General features: G+C 35.9%; 1 protein-coding gene and 2 pseudogenes across 1 annotated transcript; 2 read left to right on the forward strand and 1 right to left on the reverse strand.

The window, feature by feature from the left end:
• Positions 1 to 4,184: 4,184 nt before the first annotated feature.
• On the forward strand, positions 4,185 to 5,090 carry LOC122424448 (annotated as a pseudogene).
• An 11,703-nt stretch (positions 5,091 to 16,793) lies between these two features.
• LOC122424612 lies at positions 16,794 to 17,303 on the reverse strand (annotated as a pseudogene).
• Positions 17,304 to 19,575: 2,272 nt separating this feature from the next.
• Positions 19,576 to 20,493, forward strand: LOC122424611 (olfactory receptor 4A47-like). Its single transcript, XM_043442609.1, has one exon. The coding sequence runs from the start codon at positions 19,576 to 19,578 to the stop codon at positions 20,491 to 20,493; it is 918 nt and encodes a 305-aa protein (XP_043298544.1).
• The last annotated feature ends 430 nt before the right edge of the window (positions 20,494 to 20,923 follow it).

Consider the following 20,923-nt stretch of genomic DNA (forward strand, 5'->3'; position numbering starts at 1 on the left):
GTAAGAGGGTTCCCTTTTCTCCACATCCTCTCCAGTATTTATTGTTTGCAGACTTTTTGATAGCAGCCATTCTGATCGTTGTGAGCTGGTACCCCATTGTGGTTTTGATTTGCATTTCTCTGATAATGAGTGATGTTGAGCATCTTTTCATGTGTTTGTTAGCCATCTGTATGTCTTCTTTGGAGAAATGTCTGTTTAGTTCTTTGGCCCATTTTTTGATTGGGTCATTTATTTTTCTGGAATTGAGCTGTGTGAGCTGCTTATATATTTTTGAGATTAGTTATTTGTCAGTTGCTTCATTTGCTATTATTTTCTCCCAATCTGAGGGCTGTCTTTTCACCTTGCTTAAAGTTTCCTTCATTGTGCAAAAAGTTTTAAGTTTAATTAGGTCCTATTTGTTTATTTTTGCTTTTATTTCCATTACTTTGGGAAATGGGTCATAGAGAATCCTGCTGTGATTTATGTCAGAGAGTGTTTTGCCTTTGTTTTATAGTTTCTGGTCTTACATTTAGATATTTAATCCATTTTGAGTTTATTTTTTTATATGGTGTTAGAAAGTGTTCTAGCATCATTCTTTTATAGGTGGTTGACCAGTTTTCTCAGCACCACTTGTTAGAGAGATTGTCTTTTCTCTGTTGTATATTCTTGTGATGATAATCATAATATACTCTATGAAGTTAAGTGAAGTGTTAGTCATGTTCGACTCTTTGAGACCCCATGGACTTTAGCCTCTCAGGCTCTTCTGTCTGTGGAATTCTGCAGACAAGATTTATTGGAGTGGCTAGCCAATTCCTTCTCCAGATCTTCCTGAACCACGGATCACACCCGGGTTTTCCACATTGTTGGAAGATTCTTTACCATCTGAGCCACTAATGAAGCCCTACTATAGTCTATAAACGCATCAAATTAACAGGTTGTACACCTTAAACTTCCACAGCGTTACATGTCTAATATAGTTCAATTTAAACATCGAAACCTGTATATTATCTAGGGTGAAACAGGTCACCAGCCCAGGTTAGATGCATGAGACAAGTGTTCGGGCCTGGGGCACTGGGAAGACCCAGAGGGATCGGGTAGAGAGGGAGATGGGAGGGGGGATCGGGATGGAGAATACATGTAAATCCATGGCTGATTCATGTCAATGTATGACAAAACCCACTACAATATTTTAAAGTAATTAGCCTCCAACTAATAAAAATAAATGAAAAAAAAAAAGCCTAGGATCTTTTTAAAAGCACTACCTTACTTTAGGGGAACTAAAATAACCTTGATGTGCAGTGGAAGAAATCACAACATGTGAAATTCCTTAAATAAAATTTTATTGGTTTTAAATATGTTTGACTTATGTTTCACATAACTAAAAAAAGAAAACTACGCTTAAAAACCTGTCTATAGAATGAAGAGTTTTTGGACATGAGGCACTCACCCCGGTTTGAAATTTGATGTAGTTTTGTTTTGTTTTGTTTCTCCCAAGAAAAAAATGTGGTGCGGTTCTAATCCCCAGTGGCTCAGAATGTGAATTTATCTAGCAATAGTCTTGTGGTGTAAGTGCCTGACAATCCATTTTTTGGAGTGTAATGTAAGTGGCTAACATTATGCTTTTGGTTGTCCAGGCAACCGTTTCAAAGACATCCATCTTCAGCATCAACAGCTACACAGCCAGATACGGAGCCAGACCTCTCCATCCATGCAGTTCACCTTTCACAAAGCCCTGGGTGATCCATACCTGACCGTTCACAGGACCCCAAAGTTTCCCTCCTGTGATTTAGCCACACTTTTATGTTTTAAATTCACCAATAAAAAGTGAACCCTAGGAAACATAGGCACCCCATCCCTGAGTCCAGTGAAGGCAGAATCTCAGATTCTCTTTTTCTGACCTCAACATCTCTCTCTTTCTCATCTCTATATGTCTGTGTCTCATTATTTCCCTGTGTGGTCCCAGGCATGCTGCATAGTCTTCATGATCCCTGAGTAATAAACCTTGTTCTTTCAGACTTCCCTGCTGGTTGCTGCTGAGGTGCACCTTGCATTCATAATAGGAACTATAAGAGTCCACCTACTCACAGCGTTGGTTCTGACTAGAAAGATCTCTACTGGGGTTCCCTGGGAGCACCAGGCGCAGAGGGTAGTCAGGATTCCTATTTAACAGCATTACTTTCCATTGGCTGAGACTGACATATTTACAGAGGTAGTGAAGTTATGTATTATCCCTATAGGGATAAAAAGATGATATCACTTTAATAACTGGTTTAAAATTTTGGGGAGGTTATTTGCTAGCTTAAAGCAGTGCCTAAAAAGGAAAAACAAAACAAAACAAAACACAAGAATGTCTTGCAAAATCTCAAGTCAACTGGTCTGGCCATACAGATATAACAAAATGAGAAGGGCTAAATAACTCAATGGTATTTTTCTATTTGAAGTTGATAAAAAAAAAAAAAGGTTACATTAGATAAATTCCCCTAGGAAAAGTTTAGTTGCTATATTCCTATGTAAACATAAAGATCTGCTTGTCTTTTTGATAAATTATCCTAATCTGGTAAACTTCATTTTTTTGATGTGCACTTTGGAGTTTATTTTAAAACTCTATAATACAAATAAAAACAGTTGCCTGAATAATGAGAAGAGTCTAAGGAGAAAATGTACAGACAGCTGAATGAAAAACAATTTTCTCAAACAATAATGCAGATTTCACCTTCTGTTGTCATACTGGATGAAATAAGAATTCCAGGTCTTTGTGAATAACTTAAAATTTCTTCCTTCAGATTCTAAACAAGCCTCCATAAAGTAAGACTAACAGTAAATAGTGGGAACCAGGTTTCACAATTGTGTGACATTCTTTATTATGTAAGACATTAAATCATATTGAAATAACTCAAAATTACATTCCAGTTCTAGTTTTACCAGTAAAACTAAAAATGCACAATCTTGGGGAAATGAATGAAATGTTCTCAGCTTTAGTATCTTAAAACATAATATGAGGATTCCTGTTCTTGTTACCATAAATACTAGATGTGATCCATTAAACTGTGGTTACGTGATTGGAATCCACTGTGGGAGTTTTGAGCAGTGAAGGAATATAATCAGAACAGGATGAAAGAGAATCATATGGGTTAATAACAAGTTGTTACAGGCCAGAATAGAAGTGGACATAGCTGGCAGGAGGCTGCTGCAGTGGCCTGGAAGGAAACGGAGTAGGGATGATTAAATTTGTAATACATTTTGAAAATAGAGACAGCAGAATTTCTTAAAGGTATGAATAAGTCATAGAAGACCAGTAGAGGAGTGAACACTGTAAGCTTTATTGTCTGAGCAACGGCATTGAAGGTGGTATGTTGGAATGAGATGGAGAACAACTTTTATATTGTGAAAAATTCTTAATTTTGTTTCATAAATACTAAATTGTTATTCAAATTCAAATGTACAAAACTGGAGGTTTTGCATATACAAACATTAAAATTAGAGTAGGAATAGGGTCTTGAGACAAAATTGGGACTGTTTCAGTATTCATTTGACAGGAAAATGTGGAATATCCAAATAAGACCCTCAGAAAGAAGCCTCAGTGAGTTCTGAGACAGCCCAGGGGAACTTATATTCATAGCTCCATTTACTCTTACTGAATATGGACATTAGTTTAAGTTTGTCTCAAGTATTACACCTTTGTAAGTTTATACATGGTTTACATATTCATGGAATTCCCTTCTCATCTTCCCTTAGGATTCTGTCAAATGCTTATAATGTCACTTTTTACATTTGTCTGGGCTTCCCAGGTGACATTAGTGGTAAAGAATCCACCTGCCAATTCAGGAGATGCAAGAGACATGAGTTCAATTCCTGGGGCAGGAAGTTCCCTTAGAGGAGGAAATGTCACCCCACTCCAATATTCTGGCCTGGAAAAATACCATGAACAGGGGAGCCTGGCAGGTTGCAGTCCATGGGGATGCAAACAGTCAGACATGACCGAGCACATACACACATGGATCTGGAATTGTTTGATCATTTACCCTGTGTTCAACTTGATTAACACAATGTCTATAATACATTGGGATCATATAGATACTCCATACTACTGATTTTAAATGAATGAATACATAAGAGATACAACTTAGACTGAATTTAAAAGTTTTCCCCTTTGAGTTGTAGGTAAACTGCTTCTAATATATGAACTGAGCTCTTATACAGACTTGATGAAACCAAGGAACAATGTAACCGAATTTGTCCTCTTGGGGATGATTGAGAGTGTCCAGGGTCAGAAAATACTATTTGTCATCTTCTTGCTCATCTACTTTGTGACCATGGTGGACATCCTACTCATTGTCCTGACTGTGGTGTTCAGTTCAACTCTGAATTCCCCTATGTGCTTCTTTCTTGGCTACTTATAATTTCTGGATGCTGTTTATTCTACTACTGTCACCCCAAAAATGATTATAAACTTACTTTATGAGAAGAAAACCTTCTCCTTCCAAGCTTGCACGACCCAGCTTTTTATAGAGCACTTATTTGCTGGTATGGAAGTTTTGCTCCTGGTGGTCATGGCCTATGACCGCTACGTGGCCATCTGCAAACCCTTGCACTATTTGACAATCATGAATCAGTGGCTGTGTGTTCTGCTACTGCTGTTGGCCTGGGTTGGTGGGTTTTCACATGCTGTAGTTCAACTTCTCTTGTTTACAGCCTTCCCTTCTGTAGCCCCAATGTCATTGACCACTTCATCTGTGACATGTACCTCTTGTTCAAACTTGCCTGCACTGACACCTACATTATTGGCCTCACAGTGCTGGCCATTGATGGGGCCATCCGTGTGGTCATCTTCAACTCTTACTCATCTCCTACGGGGCCATTCTGCACTCCCTGAAGAATATTAGTCAGGAAGGGAGGCGCAAAACCTTGTCTACCCGTGGCTCCCACATCACCTCTTCTTTGTGCCCTGTCTTTTTATGTATGTGAGACCTCCTTCCACTTTACCCATTGATAAATCCTTGACTGTGTTTTATATCATTATCAGTTCTATGCTGAACCCTCTAATATATACTCTGAGGAATGGAGAGATAAAAAATGCCATGAGAAAGCTGTGGATCAGAAAAAGAAAATGAAGCATTGGAATATGTATCACCTGTTTTCAGTGAAATACTGCTGTTTTCACATAAGATATGTATGCTTATTTAACTGTAGTAAATTTCCCTCAGATTTAATAAAGTTGGCAGATTAAAAACATTTATTATATGAATACTTTCAGTGACCAAAATATACTTTAAGCTTCTCATATTTTGTAAGTATATATATATATATTTAGAAAACTTTTGCAATTTCTTAGGAAAATATACAGAGCTTTTAGGTGTAAAATTATCTCTGTTAGACTATATACATATGTTCTATGTAATGAGTTATCCTATAGTTAATACTGTGAAAGTGCAGGGTTTCTCATGTTTCTATCTTAAATAATTCATTTTTTCAGAGTTAATATGACTCATAATAGATTTCAGAAAAAGGAAATATGAAATAAGAAGTAGAAAATTGATTCACTCCTCTTTAAACAAAGACAGCCCATATTAATATTTTAAGTATGTAGCTTATTTTTGTATCCATAAGATACTTTACTAACAATTATTTTGTTCATATTATTTAGCATATTAATGTCAAAGAATAGTGATTTTTCAGAGTTACAGTATTAATCATAAGGATACTATGTGAAAATAATATGCATGAACAAGGTAGACATGCAGAAAATAACTAAACTGTACTTATTTTCCCAAGTGGGAAGTCATATTATCTCAAGTTTTCCAGCTTTGTTAGTGTTATATTTTCATAAAGATAATCACTTCCTCTTCCAGGTAGTTTAGAATATATGACTGAACCTCTGCTATTTTTCAGTATCCCCTTACTCTTGTTCATTTACAGTGTTTATAGCCTTCTGTAGAGACCAGTCTCTGCCTTTCATGAGTAAATTTAGTGTAATCCATAATCCATGCATTTCAAATATGTACCACAGAACTTGAGCATTATCCTTGTTAAAAAAACATACTGCTGGGATGCATGAGACAAGTGCTCGGGCCTGGTGCACTGGGAAGACCCAGAGGAATCGGGTGGAGAGGGAGGTGGGAGGGGGGATCGGGATTGGGAATACATGTAAATCCATGGCTGATTCATATCAATGTATGACAAAACCCACTGGAAAAAAAAAATAAATAAAATAAAATAAAAGAAAAAAAAAAAAGAAAAAAAAAAAACATACTGCATGTATGCCATTCTGATTGCTCTTATTGGTGAAATACAGATTATTATGTAATAAAGAGGCCAGAATATATTGTTTTATTGGGCAGAGACATCATTCATAACATCCTCTCTCTGTCTCTGTGTCTGAATTAGACTTGAAACTAAGTATTATCTGCCTCTAATGTGGTTGGAAACATGTGGTCAAAGAAACATTATTTTGCATCGCTTATTTAGTCGGATTCATGAGGGGCATAAGGCTATGTGACAATGGATTTTTTTTTACTAGTAAATCACACTGTATGAAATTTTATCCCTATTTAATACCTCAAGATTTCTTGTTGTTCAGGTGCCAAATTGTGTCTGACTCTTTTCAACCCCATGGACTGCAGCACTCTAAACTTCTCTGTCCTTTACTATTTCCCAGAGTTTGCTCAACCTCATGTCTGTTGAACCACTGATGCCAACCAAACATCTCATCTTCTGTCACCCTCTTCTTCTTCCACCCTCAATCTTTCCCAACATCAGGGTCTTTTCCAATGAGTTGGCTCTTTGCATCAGGTAGCCAAAGTACTGTTGCCTCAGTTTCAGCATCAATCCTTCCAATGAATATTCAGAGTTACTTTCCTTTAGGATGGACTGGTTGGATCTCTTTGCAGTCCAAGGGAGTCTCAAGAGTCTTCTCTAACACCACAGTTCAAAAGCATCAGTTCTTCGGTGCTCAGCTTTCTTTATAGTCCAACTCTCACATCCATACATGACTACTGGAAAAACCATAGCTTTGACTAGATGGACCTGTTGACAAAGTAATGTCTCTGCTTTTTTAATATGCTGTCTAGATTGGTCATAACTTTTCTTCCAAGGAGTAAGCATCTTTTAATTTCACGGCTGCAGTCACCATTTGTGGACCCCACCAAAAAAAGTCTGACTGTTTCCATTGTTTCCCTAAGTATTTGCCATGAATTGACGGGACCAGAAGCCATGATCTTAGGTTATTGAATGTTAAGTTTTAAGCCAATTTTTCACTCTCATCTTTCACTTTCATTAAGAGGCTCTTTAGTTCTTCTTTGCTTTCTGCCATAAGGGTGGTGTCATCTGCATATCTGAGATTATTGATATTTCTCCAGGCAATCTTGATTCCACTCTCAAGAGTTTTCTCCAGCACCACATTTTGAAAGCATAAATTCTTCAGTGTTCAGCCTTCTTTATGGTCTAACTGTCACATCCATATGTAACTACTGGAAAAAGCAGAGCTTTCACTATGATGAGTTTGTCAGCAAAGTGATATTTCTGCTTTTTAATATGCTGTCAATGTTTGTCATAGCTTTCCTTCCAAGGAACAAGCATCTTTCAGGGCTGCAGTCACAGAGAAAGGTCAATGTATGGCAAAAACCACTACAATATTGTAAAGTAATCAGCCTCCAACTAATAAAAATAAATGAAAAATAAATAAATAAATAAAACCTAAAAAAAAAAGAAAAGAAACTATCACTGTTTCCATTGTTACCCCATCTATTTGCCTTGAAGTGATGGGACCAGATGTCATGATCTTAGTTTTTTGAATGTTGAGTTTTAAGCCAACTTTTTCATTCTCCTCTTTCACTTTTATCAAGAGGTGTTTTTTTTTTTTTTTAAACTTTTTTTACTTTTTTATATAGCAGTCCAATTCTTATTTTTTTTTTCATTTATTTTTATTAGTTGGAGGCTAATCACTTTACAATAATGTAGTGGTTTTTGTCATACATTGACATGAATCAGCCATGGATTTACATGTATTCCCCATCCTGATCCCCCCTCCTACCTCCCTCTCTACCCAATCCCTCTGGGTCTTCCCAGTGCACCAGGCCTGAGCACTTGTTTCACGCATCCAACCTGGGCTGGTGATCTGTTTCACCCTAGATAATATACATGTTCCGATGCTGTTCTCCCAAAACACCCCACCCTCGCCTTCTCCCACAGAGTCTAAAAGTCTGTTCTGTACATCTGTGTCTCTTTCTCTGTTTTGCATATAGGGTTATCATTACCATCTTTCTAAATTCCATAAATATGCGTTAGTATACTGTAATGGTCTTTATCTTTCTGGTTTACTTCACTCTGTATAATGGGCTCCAGTTTCACCCATCTCATTAGAACTGGTTCAAATGAATTCTTTTTAATGGCTGAGTAATATTCCATGGTGTATATGTACCACAGCTTCCTTATCCATTCATCTGCTGATGGGCATCTAGGTTGCTTCCATGTCCTGGCTATTATAAACAGTGCTGCGATGAACATTGGGGTGCCTGTGTCTCTTTCAGATCTGGTTTCCTCAGTGTGTATGCCCAGAAGTGGGATTGCTGGGTCATATGGCAGTTCTATTTCCAGTTTTTAAAGAAATCTCCACAATGTTCTCCATAGCGGCTGTACTAGTTTGCATTCCCACCAACAGTGTAAGAGGATTCCCTTTTCTCCACACCCTCTCCAGCATTTATTGCTTGTAGACTTTTGGATAGCAGCCATCCTGACTGTAGTGTAATGGTACCCAAGAGGTGGTTTAGTTCCTCTTTGCTTTCTGCCATCATCTCAAAGTATTCTCAAGCACAATACTACTCACCAAATAACATCAAACATTTGCATTTATCAAAATTTACATAATTAACTTCTCAACTTTTGGTTGTTGTTATAAACTGAAAGTTTGAATCTCCTTCCAAAATTTCAAGTTAACCCTTTATAGTATGTTGTTATTTGGAGTTGGTCCTTCAGGATGCGATTAGTCCAAGAAGGATCCCTCAAGGATGGGATTAATGACCTTATGAAAGACATCCTATAGTCAATTGATGCTTCTGCCATGTGAAGACCATCAACTATAAAACAGACCCTCATGATACGTGGAATCTGCAGACCACTCTGTCTTGGACTTTTGAATATCTATTACTGTGAAAAATAAATCCTTAATTTTTAAGCCACACCACTATCCTTAGAATTTTGTAATAGCAGCCCAAACAGAGCAAGGCAGAAATTTAGTTAATTATAAAATTATTATAGTATTTTTCAAGTCATGAGATAAGATACTTTGTTAATTGTCTATGTTCATTGTTTTATAAGCTCCATGAATCAGGGGAATTAATTGTATTTGTGTTCTCTGTTCCTAGAAACAATGAAAGTACATTTAGAATGTCATTCACATATTTACTTTGAAGAAGATGGCATGTCTTAATATCTTATTTTCCAATCTAGGAAAAGATAAGCATTGTGAAGAACTGATTGATGACTCAATAAAGATTTGTCATCATCTCTGTAGAGTGTACATAAACCTTGCTTTTTGTCTTCTTATAGAAAGATAAGATTCTCTTATTTTCTTTTGATTCACACTTTGTATGAGCTGCTCAGAAAGTGTTTGGTGTCTTTTGCTGGCATGTTTTACAGCTTAGTTCTCAAAGCCACAAGTATATGTCTGTATGCAAATGTGCATAGGTCTGTACCCCACAATACATAAGTTTGTGTCCCACCACACACTCAGATCTATATCCAACCTCATGTGAATCTGTGTGACCACATGGGGGGACTCCCTAGTGGCTCAGACAATAAAGAATTCATCTGCAATGCAGGAGACCTGGTTTCAATCCCTGGGTCAAGAGGATCCACTGGAGAAGTGAATGGCAACCCACTCCAGTATGCTTGCCTGGAGAATACCATGGACAGGGGAGCCTGGCGGGCTATAGTCCAGGGGGTCACAAAGAGTCAGACACAATTGAGTGACTAACACTTTCACTTTTCACATACAGATGTACTTGCAAAATTTAGTGGGAAGTCCCAGTGAATTTAATTAGGCAGAAAGTCAACCTTGAACACAGTTTCTAAATCTCAGTGATAAATGGGGTTTGGAATCATAAAAGTCATCTTTGCATCTGTTGAAAAAAAATAGATTATTTTCTTTTAAGAGCTGATATAAACATTTCAGGAGATCCTTTGTCAGGCTGAAAGCATTGCATTAAAAAAATGGCAAGGAAAACAGAATTTTTCTCAAAATCCAAAGTCAACTAGTTTGGCTGTACTGATGTTACAAAATGAGAAGGGCTGAACAATTCAATAGTATTTTTCTATTTTGAAGTTAAAAATAAATTACCAGAGACAATTTTCCTGGAAAATATCTTGTTGCTATATTTATATATATATAAATAAAATCCATGTTAATTTCTGCTAAATGTATATGATGGGATTTCTTTTAAACAATCTATAGTGCAAATCACATTGTTCTAAATAAACAGAAGAATCCATGAAAGAAATGAAGAGACAGATAAATTAAATTAAATATATCTTCAGACAATATTGCAACCTTTTGGCCTCTATCATCATATTGGATTAAAGGAAAAAAAATCAGGTATTTTTAAGTAATTTAAAAATTTTTCCTTCTTATTGTGAACATGTTCCCCCAATGAAAGACTAATATTAAATGGTGGGAATCATGATTCACAATTGTGGACTTTATTTTGCAATAAATTAAATCATTTTGAAACATGTTAAATTTAGGTTCCAATTCTATTACTATCACTTAAAAATATGTGCCCTTGGAAAATTATAAGCAATTCTTAGGTATAGCTTCTCCAACTGGAAAAAGGTGAAGGTGATTACAGTACTTGTTCTACAAATATTAATTGTTATGTATTAAATTATGATAGCATGATTGGAATAAGAGTTTTGAGCTGTTCAGTGGTAATCAGAACAAGATTTAAAGAGTATAATTTGAGCTGTTTCTGGAGAATAAATTGTTGGAGTTCAAAAGAAAGTGAGAGACTTGGCAGGAAACTACTTCCCTGGGACAGGAAGAAAATGATCAAAAATATGTTATATATTTTGAAAGTAGAGACAACAGTATGCAATACAAGTGCATGCATGCTCAATCATTTCAGTCATGTCTGACTCTTTGCAACCCTATGGACTGTAGCCTTCCAGGCTCTTCTGTCTATAGGATTCTCCAGGCAAGAATACTGAAGTGGGTTACCATACTCTCCTCCAGGGGATCTTCCTGACCCAGGGATTCAACCTGCATATCCTGTGTTCTGCACTGAAGATGGGTTTTTTACTGTTGAGTCAACTGGGGAAGGCCAATATTCCATAGTTATCAGGAAATAATATGATAGCAAAAAGGGAATGAATAATAAGATGTGATTTTTCTTTCTTTTTTTTTTGTGAGCAATTACATTGAAGATGGTGCAATTTAACGATATGGGGAACACCTTTTATATATGTGGAAAATTTTAATTTTTTTGTTGTATGTACTAAATTGATATCCAACTATAGATGTCTAAAAGTGGAAGTGTTGTTTATGTTAAAGTGAGGGTAGAGATAAAGTCGACAAAATTGAACTGACTCACTATTTATTGATCAGGAGAAGGAGGAATCTTTTCCTTGACACTCTAAGAAAGAAATTCCAGGTTGTTCTGAGACAATACAGGGCAGTGACCTTCTATTCATAGTTTGATTTATTAACAGGGAGTATGTTAGTTTAAGTGGATCTAAAGTGTTACACTTTTATGACATTGCAAATGATATGCATTTTCCTGGAATTTCCATCCTATCTTTTCCTGTACTTTCATTTTTTCTTTAAAGTTAAGCTAAATTATTGCTTCTTCTGGGAAGCCTTCTCTGATTCCAGTCTGATTAATATATTCAGACTCTGTGATATTTAGCATTATGTGAATATCCTTCTCATGGCACTTATTAGTTATTAGTTATTAGGTCTGGAATTTTCTGATCCTTCATTTTGTGTCATATCACTGAGGGAAGGGAAGTATGACTTCTGCAACTTGGGTATATTTCTATGAACTACTGGACAAAAATTGATTCTGCATGCACATTTTTTAATTGAATGGACAAATAGAAAACTTATGGTGAATTTAAATGTGTCCCTCTTGTTTTCTAGGTAAGCTGCGTCTAATATGCGAGGTCAGCTACTTTCCAGACTAGACGGAACCAAGGAACAGTGTAACTTATTTTGTCCTCCCAGGACTCACACAGAACCCAAAGGAGCAGAAAGTCCTTTTCTGTTATATTCTTGCTCTTCTACATTTTGACTGTGGTGGGCAACCTGCTCATTATTTTGATATGATATCAGTAGGACACTGAATTTACTGATGTACTTTTTCCTTACTTTCTTATCAATTATGGATGTAGATTATTCCTCTCCTATTGTGCCCAGATTGATTTCAGACTTGTTATTTGGGGAAAATATCATATCCTTTGAATCATTCATGACCCAGCTATTCACAGAGCACTTTTTTGGTGGATCAGAGGTCTTCCTTCTGCTGGTCATGGCCTGTGACTGCTATGTGGCCATCTGTAAAGCCCTTGCATTACTTGGTTATCATGAGGCAAAGGGTGTGTGTTGTGGTTCTGGTGGTGTCCTGTGTTGGAGACTTTTTGCACTCAGTTATTCAAATTAGCACTATTTCTGGGCTCCCATTCTGCTGCCCCAATATCACTGATCACTTTACGTGTGGTAGGTACCCCTTACTGAAACTCATCTCTACTGACACCTTTGTCACTGGCATCTTAGTCGTGGTCAATGGAGGACTGATCTGCACGATTGTGTTTCTGCTCTTACTCGTCTCCTGTGGAGTCATCCTGCACTCTCTGAAGAACCTGAGTTAGGAAGGGAGGAGGAAAACCCTCCAGACCTGTGTTTCTCACATCACTGTGGTTGCCTGCTTCTTTGTTCCCTGTATTTTCATATATGTAAGACCTGGCACAACCTTCCATACTGAAAAATCATTGACTGTGTTTTATACAATCAAAACCCCCATGTTAAAACCATTAATCTTAAGGAATTCTGAGACGACTAATGCTATGAATCAGCTCTGGAGAAAAAAATGTCAGATTAAGTATTAAATAAGTGCATTATTCATCAGGAAAGTAGTAATTTAGCATTAGGAGCAATCTTCCACAATATGAAGATCTTCATAAATCTGATGCAAACTTTCTTTCAATTTCAAGCAATTAAGACAAATATAATTAAAGAATGAACTGCATGTTCATTCTACCATTTGACAATCTCCCCATTAGAATGTAAACCGTATGATGGGTGGTTCATCACTGCACCTAGAATGGTGGAATGCATTGACAGTATGAAATCAATAAGTAATATGTAATGACTAAATAATACATTTTATAGAGTAAAGCTGATTTTTAAGTAGTTTCTGTGTTTACTTTTATTTTCTTATTGCTGTTTTAAGTCTGAGTCCTGTCTTTACTCTTTGTTCTTCTTATTGCTCAATTTAAAATGTTGAAGTCCACAATTATATTATACATAATATAATATGTATATTATAATATACATATTAAACTATCCTTTTTAATGAATTTTGTTTACCTTAGTTATGAAATTTTAAAGTAATATTTTAATTTTAAAATAAAAATTTGAAGTATGATATATAATAAGTAATATGAAAGTTGAGCCTATGCACAATGGAATAATGCAGAATAAGGCTCTTATATGTCTCATACCACAGCCTTCCAATCCTTTCAGATGTTCTCACTGTATTCTTTTCTTGAATATCTTTGAGAAATAATATTTAAAATGTAAGCATGTTTTCATATGTGTGTGTGTATGTCTCTGTATAGAAGTTTCAATTTTACTTAGCCTCCTGAAGATCTTTACATACCAAACTATAAAGATCTAACGCATTCTAGGTTCATCATATTGCATAACTTTTATAAAGACTGAAATTTAGGTATCCAGGCCTCTTAAAGTTTTTCCCATCTTTTTTATGAAGTCTTTTTGAAATTTTTTAGGTCAGTCTAAGAAATTGAATATTTTATTCATTTAGTACATGTATTTAAATGTTGATGTTCATAGTTATTGCCGAAATGCTATCCATGAGCTTGTACCAAATCCACACTCTCCTAATTCTGAAAAATACATTTGAATACATTCTGAACAATCAGCATGTGATAAATATTTGTGGTATCTGACATCTGAGTAAAGAAGTTATATTTCACTTATCTACTTTATTTATAAATATTCAAGTTAATTGAATTTGGGTATCTATTTAGGTGTTTAAATTGATCTGTATTCCTTTTACATGAATTTTTTATTAGTAAATTTTTCATATTTTGTTTGATTGCTGATATTTTCCATATTGATTTTTATGACTTGATTACATATTATAGAAATTATCCCATTTATCATCTATGTGGAATTATTGAATTTCCAGATTATGATTTGTTTTTGATGTACTTGTTCAGTGCAGAGTATTTGGTCATGTAAAAAAACTTTTACATTTACATAGTTAAATCTATAAGTATTTCCTTTGGATTTTACACCTTGCTTAGAATTTTCCTATTTTGACGATGATGCTAAAATATTGTTCCTTATTTTTCAACATTTAATTCTTTGTCTTTTTGTTGTTTCATATCTTTTAAAATCATCTATATTTTGTTGTAAGAAGTAAAGTAGGCATCGAATGTGTGCTCAGTGGTTCACTGAGCACTTTTCATTTCAGATTTTTTGCAATCTCTAGCCAGGATCCTCTGTCCATGGAATTTTCCAGGCAAGAATACTAGAGTGGATTGCCATGTCCTACTCCAGGGGATCTTCCCAGACCAGAGGTCAAATTTGAACCTGTATCTTCTGCGTCTCTTGCATTGGCAGGTGGACTCTTTAACACTGAGCCACCTGGGAAGCCCAGTGGGTGGGTACTACTTTTTTTTTTTTTGCTTCTTTTGAATCTTTTATTTTGTATTGGGGTACAGCCAATTAACAATGTTGTGATAGTTTCAGCTGAATAGCCAAGATACTCAGCCATACATATACATGTATTATATTTTAACTATTTTTTTTCTAGATGACCATTTTTGTACACACATAATTATTTTTCTCCACACATAATTATTTTTCTCCATGGCTTTGATATTCTAGTTTTATATTCCAAAAGATAGCATGTAGTTGAATCAAATTTAGGCCTCTATCATCATCCATTGATCTCTTTATTCTTGTGCCATGTATCATATGATGTAATTGCATTTAATTTAAAATACACTTTGATACCTGATAGGCTCCTTCATTATTATTCCTTATCAAAGTGATGTCTACTCTTGCATATTTATATTTTAAAATTAAAATTCAATAAGCTAATCTAAGAAGAACTAAATTTAGTTAGTATTGTCCATGAGATTTGCTTTAGAAAATTTATATCTTTTCTTGGAAAACTGAGAGTTCTTATCCACAAACTGGATATGTCTTTCTACTTGTTTTCTATTATGTTCATACAGATCTAGTATGTTTCCTTGTAAATTTAGGTTTTCTTGCTGATATTATAAATACCATCTTTAATGATATTGTTGGAGTGTCTGTTATTTCAATACAGAAACTTTTTTGTTTTCCATTTTACAGAGTAGTATCGTATAATTTTCACAGTGCATTGTTTGTCCTTTGAGTCTACTTTCTGCAATTTTTGACCAAATGCATTCAGTTCTGTAGTGATTGTCACAATCAACAGTCACAATTTGGGGATACACACTTTTAAAGTTTTCCATGCAACAGACTGAAGGTAATAGGCCTTAATCACATACTGCACACTGAGACTGCAACTCTTCTGTGGAAAAGATGGCACCCATACAGTCTATGTTTTCTAGAAGTCCTACTTCATGTCTAATGTTGTCATTAGTCTTCACAGTCCTGTGGGCTGTCACTTCTATTTTACAAATTTTAAACAAAAACAAATTCAGATAACTTGTCCAAGGTGTTCCTAGTATAAACAGGATTTAAATGTTCAGCCCACTTGGTTTTAACCACTCTGTATACTGCCTCAAATCAGACATGAATCAGCCCTAGCACTGAAGATCGTGTATGAACATCTCTGCTTACTCAACTTGACCTCATCCCCAACCTTTTCCCTTGCTCTTAAGGTTCCTCTTTCCTTCTCCCTGCATTGTCAGATCTTCAAGGTAAATCTTTCTATCCTTTTCCTGAGTTCTAATCCTTGTTCCTCTATCCTGCTCCCTGCCCTCAAAATGCTCTATTCTCCCCATTTTCAAAGTATACAAAGTCTTCACTGTGGCACTTTTTCTCTAACTTGTCATCACACCTTGATTCAGGCAGGCCACTCTCTTTAAACACAGACAGCTTCTTCAACTTGCATCATCTCAGACTGTTCCAAAACAGGGAAGCTGCACCCCCTCATTCCCACAGGTTCTCTTCCCAAGTCCATAAAGCATCTAGGTGACAAATCCCTGTTCCATTTAATATAACATGGCTTTCTTGTTCTGCCTCATCTGGGCTGAAACATACCAACTCCATTCATGGCCTAAACAACCAGTACTATATTAAACCTGGAACCCAGGCCCCATTAACTTTCATACTCAGGGTGATTGCAAGATAAATTTAACACTCCAGTTTTACATAGAATGCTAAGAGCACTTTTCATATTTTACAGAACTTGAAACATATGGATTTTCTATTAATCGTCATACCATAGAAAAGCCAAATCTAATTTCTAAATAGATGCATTACAATTTGTTTACAGAGTTTAAAGGCTTAATGGCAATAAGGAGGGGAGGAAGAAGTGAAAGTTTATTTTACAGAATTGACTGGGAAGAGTAAGTACAATTTAATGGGGCCTCATGCGCTCTGAAGGAGGCAGTGCCCGATGTGCAGGGGTGATCGCCATGTCCAGATAGTCTCCCATTTGGAACTTCTGCAAGGGCAGGGTCAGGGAGTCATAAGTCCCCTTTCCCCCAGACATGGTGCTGCCAATCTGCTTTACTCTATAGCCAGGACGTTTAAGATCTGTAAAGACAACTGCAAAATTGAAGCGTGTGCCTTTTCATCTGGCTTCTGGGTATACTTCTTTTACCAAACTAGTCAATTCTTTCAAGGTTGCATCCATCCGAGTGTAGACCTGCAGCTCGCAGAAGGCACATTTCTGCGGGAGACCTCATCCATGTGGTGGGGCGGCCATTGTTGGTGGTGAAGCCGCGAGGGGCAGCGGGCGGGTCTTCTTTGATCGATGGCTTCTCCGGCTCCTTAATTCCCTCCTGGGTAACGCACGACTCCGCTGCCGTCTTCCTTCTCCGGCCGCGAGACGCTCGCTCTGGCCTCCCACCCCGGCAGCGAGCATCAGAACCCCACCGTCTTTATTTTTGATACTGGGAATTTGTTCTTAGTTTTTCTTAGTCTGTTTTGCTAGGATGTAATCAATTTTATTAAATTTTAAAATAACCAATTCTGGGTCTTATGTATTTTCTCAGTTTTTCCAATTACATTTACTTCTGTGACTTCTGTTTTCAATGTATTATTTCCATTCTACAAGGGTCCCTGGATTTATTTTGCTTTTCTTCTTCTAGCTTCTTGAGACTGTAGCTCAAGATTATAGTTCCCCCAGAGGATAGGGATCTGAAAGTCATGTCCTATGTGGTGATTATCCTCGTGGCATCTCTGGAGGTAAAGAGTCAACTCTCAAAATTATGAGGAAGGTCCCAAAGATTTAATTAGAGAAGAATCAACCTTGGAGATGGACCAACTGAATAACTCAGTAATATGCGATGCAGTTAGATGTAGATAAAGGGTTTGTACACCTTTGCCTTTACTCAGAGGTTATTTGTTTGTACCTGTAATCACACGGCAGACTTCTTTGCAGATTGAAATAATGGATTCAATAATAAAATGAAATATGTTTATGAAATTATTATTTACCCTGCAGGAAACCCAGAAGTCAACAATACCATATGAAGATAGGACAGTATAACTGATTGAAAATCAAAATGTTGTAGAGGCTATTTCACTATTTCAAAATGCATGAAATTTAGCAAAATTTAAATGTAAGTATTCATATACAATTTGGAGTTTTCTCTACAACCAAAATGCTGATTTAACTTTTGTTTGTCATCAGGACAAAACCTGCCAATAATGACTATTTTTATTTTCTATTCACAATTAAGATTCATAGTTCTTTGTATAATAAAGTATTCATATTCATTTTGAAAATCCCAGCAATTTGAAAAGTAATATTTTTCTGAATGACAGAGACAGTGAACTTCCTGCAAGCATCAAAAGAGCTTGTCTAGTGGAGAAAGTTCAGTGTCCAATGATGCTGCATATAACTGTCTTTCTTTGTTCTTGGAGATATAACCAGTGCCTGAAGAACAAGAGAGAAGGAATCACAGAAAAGAACATGGATCAAATGAAGGTTTCATGCAGGTAATCCAGAAAGTGCATTTATATACTTGTTTCTGAATTAAGCTTTACACTTTTCATGCGTTCACTGGTGGTGCATGAATTCAAGACATTCAAAATTTCTTCTACGTGATTCTCTTAATGAACAATTTTAGGGATCCTTTGTGACTACTAAAATGTGTGGAGATTGATTCAATACTGTAATGCTCATCTGGGTATTTTCATACTATAAAGATTCATAATAAATTTACCCTCTCTAACATCAGGGCTTCCCTCATAGCTCTAACATCAAGTATTCTAAGAAATTGTCTGTCTGAGGACATTTTAATGAACAGATATTTCTTGTCTCATGTTAGGTTTAAATGATATGTTCTCTAAGCATTATTTACTAATCGCTTGAAAATTAGAGGATGACATAACATCTGTAGAACTTGATTGAGTGGCTTTCACGACCTCAAGATAATACTATAGTAAGCAAGTTGTTACTTCAATTCATATTTTTCTATTCACAAGTGAGTTTCAGCATCCTATCATGTGTTTCTTGGATATTTAAATATGTTTTTCTTTAATTATTTGTTTACATTTTTCTTAAATATTTATGTCTTTTATTTATTAATTTATTAGTGATATTTGTCTATTTTAGATATTAACTCTGCATATATCCTCTAAAATATAAATGATTTCCACAAACTACTTTCACCTATTGACATCATGGTATCTTCCTAAATCCTTAAAAAAATTTGAAATTGTCAAAATATACCTATTTGGGATATCAGTGATTGGTTAAGAAGCATCCCTCATCATGAGAATATAGAAAGTCATTTCCTTTATTGACCAGAATGCAAATATGCAACATATTTTGCTTTAATTTTCTTATTAAACTTTTATGAATTTTTGTTTTTATATGTTATTAATTACATGTGCAATTTTATTAGCTTCCAGATGGGAAGGTAGTTGTGGCAACTCGTTTACTTAATTATGTGCTCTTTTCCCACACATGTCTCTTAATGACTTGCTTCTCCATTAGTGTACAAGATTGTTGAAGTTATGAATCAGCCTCATCTTATGATGTCTGAAAGTACTGGAGCATAATAAAACATACTACTTATTACTTGAACAAATAAACAAATTAACTTAAGGCTTCAGGAAGTCACTAATAATGATTATATTTACAAGTAATTCTGTCTTAAACTCTGAAATAAAATGAAGAAGAACCTATGGAACGAAGAAACAATGTAACTGAGTTTGTCCTCGTAGGACTCACTCAGAGCACTGAGGGTCAGAAAATATTGTTTGTTGTGTTCTTGCTCATCTACATTGTGACCATGGTGGGCAACCTACTCATTGTCACGACTGTCGTGTTCAGTGCAACCCTGGATGCCCCTATGTACTTCTTTCTTGGCTACTTATCATTTATGGATGCTGTTTATTCTACTACGATCACTCCAAATATGATTATAGACTTAGTGTGTGAGAAGAAAACCATTTCTTTTGAAGCTTGCATGGCTCAGCTTTTTATAGAGCACTTATTTGGTGGGGCTGAAATTTTACTCCTGGTGGTCATGGCCTATGACCGCTACGTGGCCATCTGCAAACCCTTGCATTATTTGACAATCATGAATCAGCGGCTGTGTGTTCTGCTGCTGCTGTTGGCCTGGGTTGGTGGGTTTTTACATGCTGTAGTTCAACTACTCTTAGCTTACAACCTTCCTTTCTGTGGCCCCAATGTCATTGACCACTTCATCTGTGACATGTACCCTTTGTTAAAACTGGCCTGCACTGACACCTACATTATTGGCCTCATTGTGGTTTTCAATGATGGAGCGATCTGTGTGGTCATTTTTGTGCTCTTATTCATCTCCTATGGGGTCATTCTGCGCTCCCTGAAGAATCTTAGCCAGGAAGGGAAACGCAAAGCCTTATCCACCTGTGGCTCCCACATCACTGTTGTGCTCCTCTTTTTTGTGCCCTGCATTTTTATGTATGTGAGACCTCCTTCCACCTTATCCATTGATAAATCCTTGGCTGTGTTTTACACCATTATGACCCCTATGTTGAACCCTCTAATCTACACTCTGAGAAATGGAGAGATGCAAAGTGCCATGAAAAAGCTCTGGATCAGAAAAAGAAAATGAGGCAGCATGGAAATGTATGACCTATTTTTAATGAAGAATTGCTCTTTCAAGGAAAGTCATGTTTAATTATGTAAGTGTATTAAATTTCTCCTCAGAATTAATACCTTAGGCATGATAAAAAACATTTATTATGTGAATACTTTCAATGATCCAAGTATATTTTTAAGATTTTCCTAATTTCCTATGCTGTATTTTGTTTGATGTATATTTTCAAACTTGTCACAGTTTCTTAGGAGAATATATTTAGTTTTTGGTGTAAAATATCTCTATTGAGACTATAGATTTACATTCTAAATGTTGAGTTAAGCTACTAGTAAATTGTTACATTTATTTTTTAGTGAAAGATACTCTTATGATTCTCTCTCAATTAATGTAATCGTTCAGAATTTAGTACTCAATAGACATTTCAGAAAACTAAAGCAAGAAATAA

Source organism: Cervus canadensis, chromosome 22, assembly GCF_019320065.1.
Source record: "Cervus canadensis isolate Bull #8, Minnesota chromosome 22, ASM1932006v1, whole genome shotgun sequence".
Taxonomy (NCBI): Eukaryota; Metazoa; Chordata; class Mammalia; order Artiodactyla; family Cervidae; genus Cervus; species Cervus canadensis.

Excerpts from the sequence above, each read along its gene's own strand:
- LOC122424611 (XM_043442609.1), top strand. The coding sequence starts at position 19,576 with ATGGAACGAAGAAACAATGTAACTGAGTTTGTCCTCGTAGGACTCACT.